At 34.2% G+C, this 10,140-nt stretch overlaps 1 protein-coding gene across 1 annotated transcript; it reads left to right on the plus strand.

Moving 5' to 3' along the window:
* Positions 1 to 2,160: 2,160 nt before the first annotated feature.
* LOC137923843 (heat shock protein 68-like) lies at positions 2,161 to 9,419 on the plus strand. The gene is made up of 7 exons (XM_068767125.1): positions 2,161 to 2,251; positions 3,607 to 3,780; positions 5,814 to 6,695; positions 6,772 to 7,041; positions 7,107 to 7,208; positions 8,070 to 8,297; positions 9,183 to 9,419. Exons 2-7 carry the CDS (start codon positions 3,616 to 3,618, stop codon positions 9,417 to 9,419), a joined length of 1,884 nt encoding a protein of 627 aa, XP_068623226.1. The 5' UTR covers positions 2,161 to 2,251; positions 3,607 to 3,615.
* The last annotated feature ends 721 nt before the right edge of the window (positions 9,420 to 10,140 follow it).

Below are 10,140 nucleotides of genomic sequence, written 5' to 3' on the forward strand. Positions count from 1 at the left end.
ACATAATCTTAAAATGAATAAAAAAATACTCCTAGTAGTTTTACCGAATACCAATAGTACTTTTGGGAGTTTCCTTCCACATTGATTTACTGTAAATTTACAGGTAATATCAATCCCAATAGACTTACTAGTAAAACAAAACGTTGTTCATTTGCAAACCTGGTAATTTTATTGATATTAACACCGTATAAATAACATATGTACGTATATGTATATTATGACTTGTCAAAAAGCAAGTCATTTTGATATAAATAAATACAACATTATTTAAATTTGGTAAAATGTTTGGTAAAAGGTAAAAATTATATTAATTACATCCTAAAACGTCTATCTTAAATCCCGACCTGACACTCTTAACTTCGATCTGAGAGTCTTTTTGTATGGTCACACTAAATTACCTCTTTCATTAATATTAATATTCGGTTAGGACTTTTATATGCCTTTATTTATATTTTATCGGAATTTGTTTGCTATTTATTTACATGACTACACATATTTTTGTTTACAGTGTATGTTATTGTCTTCGACTTATTTTACTAACTTTTGCTTTATTTATGGACATAAGGTTTTTTTCACTACCTTTGCTAAAAATTTCATAAATACTAGTAATACATAAGTATTTCAGATTAGTTTTTTTATTAGATCTTGATTAAAATCTTATATCGTCATCATTTCAGCTGTAAAGCGTATACTGCTGAACTCGAGAGTCCTCCATAGATCGCTCGGGTACATCTAACATCAATATAATAAGAGTTCGTGTCACGTCTCGTGTTGCTGTCAATTAACTGAATTAACTATAGGGATGTAATGATACATTCGAGTAAACTATCTGTCAGAGGATTATTTATTTAAGAACCAGCAACTAAACATTGTAATAAGAGTTTTTTCTAATAACATTTACCTATCAGCGCTTATATTTTACAAAATATAATATAGATGTATAGTTCATTTGAAATCAAAATACAATAAAAAAAATTCAGACCTATTTCCAAACATCCTATGTAAAATGATCACTCTGCAATATATTACATTAATTTATTTTTTTCTATTGAGATTTGAAAGGGCAATATCTTTTGGCGGTAAAATATTTGTTTAATAATATTTGAAAACGAAATTTTGAAAACGCTTTTTGGTGCTATATAATCAATACGTTGGGGCCAAAAGGTTCTCGAGCGGCGACCACGAGACGATTGATGCGGCGAGGGTCCCCCCATTAGGTGGGACGTCAACATAGTTGAGATCGCGGTCTGGACTTCGCTGGATATTGCCAGCGCAAACCCGGACATCATAAATCATTCTTTGAAGAGGACCTATGCCTTCCAGCAATCGATGATTAATCATCACGAATGCTCTGATCATTTTATTATATACTGTATCCAATAAAATAATTATTGTCATCATATTATCAATCAATATTTGTATATATAGATATAGCTTCATAACAGTAAGGTTTCGATGTACCGTGAAAAATGTATAATCAATAAACATTAACAACAGTTGCTATGGTAGCGCGTTAAAATGGCCGGAAAGGGCAAAGGCAAGAAAAAAGAAAAAAAAAGTAAGGAAGAAGGTGGTGATAAGAAAAAAGGTAAAAAGGGCGGAGGAAGACTTAAGAAAGGAAAATCGAAAGGAAGATGCCACGTCGACATGCTCACAGACGCCGCAATGGATAACGTTTACTACGCGTGTCACAACGTGCAAGATCTTTTGCAGGCGAGAGGCTTTCTTCCTCCCGACTTCAATAAAAAGAAGAAGAAAGGAAAGCGTTAGAAAGATTTAGTTATTTTTCATTTCAGTGTAGTGATTTTCTTCGATGTAGTCAATTTCAAAGTGTTTTCTCTCTTCATTAATCTCTTTTTACGTATGTTATAAAAGTTATATATAGATTATTTTTAAATTCCATTGATTTGCATTATATTTTAATAACAATATTTTAGCAGTGGCAAATTAAATTATATAACATTGTTCATTTGCATATGCTTTAATGAAATAAAATGTTATGAACTACTTAATGCTTATTTATCAACTATATATAACCTCTGTAAATAATTTTAAGGTTATGTTTATCTTTTTCCCCAATTGACATCCGAGCAATGACATAATATTAAAATTTCCCGTTAAAAGTACAAGACATAAAATGACCCGATTTCATAACGAAAAATGAAACTAAGATTGTGTGGATCAGAAAATAAAATGCGTAAAATGTCTTCCTGAATAAATAATGTATTCCATTTAATTACATAGTAACAAGGTAAGTTATATCAATTTACATTATTTATAATATTAAACGGAGTCCAATGTTAGACAGCTGCCTACATGCTGAAATTTTTTACAAACCTTATAGTTCTGTTTCGTAATTGTACCTCACCTAAAGTCTTGCTTAAAAATACAAGGTCACAATTGTTAATTCGTGTGTGTTTCCATAGCTCTGTCCCAGAACTTAATATGTTGTATTTTCTCACGTAGTGATACTCAGTAACACAGTTTCGCCGTTAATTGTACGATAATTTCTTAATATGTCCATATTATGCGAATTAAAGTTTTAAATTACTAAAGTTTTCGTTTTGAAATTTTTAAAAGCTAACTTCTAGATTTAATAAGGTGCCTTATGCTCACGCAGTAATGGTCTCTCCCTTAAAACATTAAGGTAAAGTTACGAACTAACTTTCGTGGGGAAAAATACGCGTTTTAAAACTTTGATGACGTCACTTCTGTTAGGAGTTACAATGTCTTCCAATACGACGCTTTGAAATAATATGTATACTACGTACTTGACACATTTTTAATCTTTTTATCTTGAACAAAATAACTACGTTTGATTTTCAGTATTTTCTAGTCGGTTTGCAATTAAATAATATTTCTTTTCTTTGAAATATTTATGTAAAACAAAATTTCCTATAGGCCTTTAGTCGCGTCAATTAACCTGAACATCTTAACAGTGTCAAGCCAGCTTGAGATATCACATAATTTATTTCATCGGTTGTAGAAGTCGTCATGGTATAAGGTATTTTAAGGCAGAACGCCCCATCGAGCGACTGAGCGTAAGGACCCATGAGAGTGGCACAGTAGGATGGCTTTAAAAGCCGGATCGACTGTTATTATTAGATCATGACTTTAGCTTGTTTAGTTAATAAAAAACAAAGATTTTATAAGTAGAGACCTAAGAGTCGAATGGTTCTCTATCCTAACTGAAGTAAAACAATTGTTTTAAGAGACACGATGGCGGTTCTAAACGGAATGATTGAATTGATAAATTAACATATTGACATATACCTGCACTTATAATATTATAGTATGGTCACCTGGCATATATATAGCACGTTATGGTGACGTTTATCAAGACGTCCCTTCGCGGTAGCTTTTTCCAAAGTGCAGTATGATGTGGCGGTGTTTGAAGGTGTGTCAAGACGGTTGATACCTCTTTGCTAAAGTGTGCTATCGGCTGGTGTTCTTAGGTTAACAATTATGTGATTATATATAGCTTCTATTGTGGGAGTCAATAATACCAAATACTCTTCTTTCGTATAAACCGTTGAGTAATTATATATATTGGTCATTTGGTTCATGTTATTTTTGAACATAGTGCATTCTTAGTTTTGAATTCAGCCTGCACACATGCCAGCAGTGGGAATAGACCTCGGCACCACGTACTCGTGCGTGGCCGTCTTTCAAAACGGCAAAGTGGAGATCATCGCTAACGACCAGGGCAACAGAATCACGCCCTCGTGTGTTGCTTTTACGGACGCTGAAAGATTGATCGGCGATGCGGCTAAAAATCAGGTTTACATTTTTTATCAACAACAATCATCACAGTTCAGGCGAAAGACGTCCACTACTGAACATGGGTCTCTGATAAGGTTCCCAATAGGATAGGAACAATAGTGTATTCGATTGACAGTTTTAATATGTGAAAACAGATAACTTATTATTTAATGATAATGACCTAAGGTAGCGTTTACACGCGAGTAAAATGTCAGTCTGCGTCTATCGTTTGAGATTCACATACGTTCTCTAAGTCTAATAATGGTTACTGTTTACAATACGACTTTGCGCGCTATTGGGTTAATCTTTTTAACATTTGATACGTTCTTGCATTGATGTCTGTTTAGTTAAATCCTAGCAACAAAGAGATTTGGACAGAAATTTTTGTCAACCGAAGAGGCGATAAAAACCAATAATATTTTTTATTATGTATAAGTACATGAAAAGGTGTGGATTTAAACACCTAGCCACAAATAAAGGCAACCTTAGTTGTTTCCATAATATTTGACGCCCATTTACATGTACTCTTTTTTACACTTCCTTGTAAAAGTATGCTAAGAATGGATAAATCGCTTAAATAGATCTTTTCGTAATCTTTTGTTAATCACCATAAAAGTAGTGAGTGTCATACTGATTCAAAAACGCATCTAGTTTGTTTTTGAAAAATCATTGTAAGTGCGATAACAATCGATTTTGAAAACTTGTTCTAATCAGTATAAGGATCTATCATAAAATATTTAGTTTGGTTTAATGGAAATGGAATGGGAATACCCTTGTAGTTGGGTATATATATATACATACAAGACAATTTTGTTTAAATCAATTTATTTCTTTTTCAACAATTTTTTTTATATTTATGCAATAAACACATTCGTATCCCAACCCAAATTCACGTCAAAGTAATTGACGTAAAATATTTTATTTAACTACCGTGTTTATAGATGTAAAAAAGCCGATTTAAAACGTTTAAAACCAAAAGTGGCGGTTTAAAACCCCAAATAAACCTTTTTAAACGGTTTAAAACTCGCCTACTAAAATATAAGAACAGTGTTTTTACACATCATTATCGACAATACTTGGTCTTGTGTTAGTTACCTATGTAGGTAAGTATATTACATATAAAGTACTATAATTATAAAGAAACAATATTACATACAATAGATTAAAATATGTACCTAAATCATAAAGAAATTGTATGATCATCATGTTGTCGAGTGGACTGTGTAAGATTAGCCAGTTTTTTTATTACTTTCAAGAAAAAGTCGGGTACCTAATAATCTAATTTTATAACAGCTCATTACATTTTAGTTATTTAGTAATGTTTGGCATATTTGGTACGAGTACCTTTATATTGAATCCAAATTTGTACATTTTTTTACAATACTGGCAACACTGATATGTCCGCACGCAACACGCTATGTATGTGTGTGTGTGGTGTGGAGTAGGCGAGCTGGCAACGTTGCATCTTGACGTCTCTCCGCGTGAGAAGTGCAAGTGTGTGAGTTTGGTTTTAAACCGAATGAAACTGATTGATAAATCTTTTCAAAATAACCAATATAGTTAACTAGGTAATAGTTTTTTAACTTAGCTAGGTAATGTCTACGCTTGGAATAGATAATGTGTTTATATTTAAGAAAAACATAGTCGTCAACACTAAACGTTTAAATTCGAAAAAAATGGGTTTTTTCGGTTTTAAACGGTTTTTTTCGTTTTAAACCGATTGGTTTAATTCGTTTTAAACCGGCCTTACATCTATAACCGTGTTCAACGATTTTCGTAATATTAAAGACAATATGTCAATAAAGGTAAACACGCTGACAATTTACTGTAGTAAATCTTTGCTCACAATTCGAATTAGCAAAGTTTAGAGATTGACATACCAAAGTTTTCTAATTATACTTAGCAAAGGTTATCTTCGGTTTGGTTATTTTCGGATTTAGACTCTAAATACCTATAGTTATATAATACGCAATTATAAAATATTTCTGATATAATGGAGCTAGTAAGTAATATTAAGGCAAGATTAGAAAAGAATTGTTTACATTTTACAGATTGCTATGAATCCCAAAAACACAGTTTTCGATGCGAAACGAATGATTGGAAGAAAATTCGATGATCCAAAAATTCAACAAGATCTCAAGCATTGGCCCTTTGAAGTAGTGTCGGATAAAGGAAAGCCAATGATTATCGTTGAATATAAGGGAGAAAAGAAGAAATTTTCACCTGAAGAAATCTCCTCAATGATATTAACAAAGATGAAACAAACGGCAGAAACATACCTAGGGGGTACCGTCAAAGACGCAGTCATAACTGTTCCGGCATATTTTAACGATTCTCAACGTCAAGCCACCAAGGATGCGGGGGTAATAGCAGCAATTAATGTTATTAGAATAATCAATGAGCCAACAGCAGCAGCTCTAGCCTATGGCTTAGATAAAGAATTAAAGGGAGAGAAAAACGTACTGATCTTTGATCTCGGCGGAGGCACGTTCGACGTGTCAATACTTCAAATAGCCGAAGGATCATTGTTCGAAGTCAAGTCCACCGCTGGGGACACCCATTTAGGTGGAGAAGATTTTGACAGTCGCATGGTGGATTTCTTTTGTGAAGAATTTCAGAAAAAATACAAGCGCAACCTTAATGATAATAAAAAATCTCTGCGCAGACTGAGAACTGCGTGCGAAAGAGCTAAAAGAACCCTTTCATCAAACACAGAAGCAAGTATAGAAATAGATGCTCTGTGTGACGGAATAGATTTTTATTCCAAAATCACTAGAGCAAGATTTGAAGAATTATGCTCGGATTTATTTCGCCAAACTCTAGGACCAGTTGAAAGAGCATTGAAAGATGCGAAACTTAATACGAGAGAAATTCACGATGTCATTTTAGTTGGTGGGTCTACTAGAATTCCGAAAATTCAGAGACTTTTACAGGTAACTATAAAAACCAACGAGTATTTATATGGAGTTTAATGACTTCTTGGTTTTATTATCTTTAACCTTATTACAGGAATTTTTCAGTGGTAAAACACTCAATCTCTCCATTAATCCAGACGAGGCGATAGCTTACGGGGCAGCGGTTCAGGCTGCTATAATATCTGGATCACAAGATCCTCGACTTCAAGAGGTTCTGTTAGTAGATGTAGCGCCTTTGTCTCTAGGCATAGAAACAGCCGGCGGCATTATGACTAAACTTATCGATAGGAACACTCGAATTCCCGTGGCGCAGAATAAAATATTTACAACGTATTCCGACAACCAACCCGCTGTAACAATTCAAGTAAGTATTCATCAAATTGCTCAAGTTCTCTTAAAAGTCGTATAAAATTAAATGTCAATTTACAGATTTATGAAGGGGAAAGAGCGATGACAAAGGATAACAATTTGCTAGGAACATTCAATCTCACCGGCATACCCCCTGCACCACGGGGTATTCCGCAAATAGAAGTAAGTACTTTTTACTACTATATATTTAAGAAAGAAGTTTTAGCTGTATAGTTGTATGCTCGTGAAACGATTATAACAAGCCTGTAAAGTAAATGATTTTGATATTCAATCTCAAAATATCTTATAATCTATATAGAATCAGATCTTACTTCTGTGCAATTGATATTTTATTGTAGAAGTACAAAATGTCGCCGTAAACGCTTAACATATGCCAGAAAGATTGTGATGAGAGAGTTCTTCTTTAAAATAAATTTAATAGCTTTAAACAGTATTTAGTATGATTTGAATACCTTTTAAGTATAATACTTTTTAGAAGCAATAAGATACAAGTAATGTCTCACAGAGGAACAATGTTATTTATCTAGTGTTATTTGTAATATTTTATAACGCTGTAAAGCTTTTTCTGGTACAGTTGAGTAAATTTTATGAAATATAAATATCTGTAATACATTTTTAAGTTTCAAGTTACGTCATCATTTCAGCCCATAGATGTCCACTGCATGACATGGGTCTCTCCCAAAGTAATCTTTGGATACATCGTCACGCTTGCGTTGACAATCGCAGTGTTATATTATGATACGCAAAGGACGCCGAGGAAGCTGTTGATCATTCTCTGGAAACTTGTTTGTGAGCAGTGGCATTCCTACATAATTAATGGATAAAGAGTGAGTTATATAAAACTGTATCCTGGAAATCGAATCCGCGACCTATGATCGCAAGTTTTCAAACTCCACCGCTGGTCTATCTATTTCATGGTGACCGTCATCATCAGCCTCAATTCAACCACTCCCAGATATATGCTATTCAATGCCTACCACCAAACATCATTCCATGCACATAATATCATTTAATAATTTCCAGGTGACATTTGATATCGATGCCAATGGTATACTAAACGTAAACGCCCAAGATAGAAGCACGGGTCACTCTGAGAGCATAACTATATCGAACGATAAGGGCCGCCTGAGCAAGAGAGAAATTGAGAAGATGCTAGAAGAAGCTGAGAAGTATAAGGCAGAAGATGAAAGTGTGAGAAAAACTGTGGAAACGAAGAATCAATTGGAAGCGTATCTATTTGGATGTAAAACGGTATGTATTTTTTTTACTATTTAAGAGTTAAGTTTACTTTAGAGCCTTTACGAATTTCATTGGGCCGCCGAAGAAAACACAACAGAAACAAAATTAATAATTAATTATTGTTCAAGGAAAAATCATTTTCTCATTGCATTAGACAATTTTACTGTTGTGTTATTTCATAAATTGATATAATAACATTTAAACTATTTGAAACCCATTTGAAATCGGTTCTTTGGTTTTATGACATAGCTTTAACCGTTGTGACCAGTTATAAACAGTTTCATCACGCGTTCTTTTTATGGGAAAATTCTTCACTGCCAATCACCGATTCGGGGTTATCCACCGCAAGTATTGCCTGGCCTCGCGGTGGCGCAGGCGCTTATCTTCTCACCCCTTTACGGTGGGGAGGTCAGCTCTACCTTAAGACGTTGCGACACCAGGGCATTGCCGTTAAAACTACAATAGTATGCAAAGGAATTCCCGTCGTATTAGCAAAAGGCATCTAAACATGCCGTATCATTTTAGCTGATAGGAATCCGACATAGTATACGGATATTTTTTGTAGGATTTTCCTATGAGAAGGAATAGAGGAAGAAATAGCTTCCAGTCTGTTCTGAAGGGCGATCGGATAAAGATGTCAAAGCGTTTAAAAAGTGCTTTTAATAACAAAAAGTTTTAAAGCTTTATTACCAATTTCCAATAATCTATTCTTCTGGAATGCGATAGGCCCTAAACCTCTAGCAGTATAGTCTGCAGAAATAGGTTCTAAACAATAATTTTTCATTTCTGAAACTGTTGTTACTTGGATTGGATGCACCGTACATTAATTGACAACAAATAAGCTATAGACTTAACGTTTTAGTTTTGACTTATAATAACCAATTATGTACCACGTAGGCGGCGGAAAGCCCAAGTGATAGACTCACAGAGAGTGAACGAAACACAGTTATAACGGAATGCAACAACCAGCTGCGTTGGCTCGAGAACAACCCTAACGCGCCCATATCGCAACTGGAGGAGCATCTGAAAGCCGCACAGGTGATCTGCCAGCCGGCCATGTTGAAACTACACGGTACCAGCATGGGACCGAGGCCGAGTAGTAATGAAGGCCCCACCATCGAGGAGATTGATTGATCCGCCTTAGAAATCTTGTTTACATGTATAAATAAAATAAATCTTCTTTTACTCTAACACAATCGTGTTTGTTATTTTATTAAATGTTTTATTGGCCACTGAAGGTTTAATATAGTGAACTTAACTAAGGATGTTATATATTATAAATAAGATTTTTGATGCTCTGTCCATAAATATGACGAAGGCGAGCGAGACGCCCCCAATAACGAGAGCCATTTTTATAAATATATAGTGAACTTAAAATCATTTCCTGTAAACAATTTTATATTTTTACTATCAAGAAAGCTTAAAATTAAACTTAATAAATATGGTATCGTAGCTAAAACATTCGCGAACATCCAACCACTAGGTGAACTTACGACTTTGTTAAGGTCGTCAGAGACCCTGGATTGAGGCTTAACCGGTGGGTCTTATTGAAACTCCACGGGGGAGAACTTAGACTAAGCAGAAGGCATCGTACAGTTGAATCGATGACAATGACAAGCATTCACAGATCATATAACATAATGTGAAAGAAAAAAAACGTAGCCAAAAAAATTATTTGGAATTAAACGTAAATCTAAAACATAGGCACGGACGTGAACACCTGTAGAAAATACATCTTATTTTTAGGGCTTACATACATATGACTTTTGTATAACATATGAGACAGTAGCAGTATATGATTGTGACATCAGCTAATGTAGACAAATGTTATTTGTCTTTACATAGGAACGTAATT

This window comes from Battus philenor, unplaced genomic scaffold (assembly GCF_028537555.1).
Source record: "Battus philenor isolate CCGP_79_NKW_IND1 unplaced genomic scaffold, ilBatPhil1.0.hap1 SCAF_10, whole genome shotgun sequence".
NCBI lineage: Eukaryota > Metazoa > Arthropoda > Insecta > Lepidoptera > Papilionidae > Battus > Battus philenor.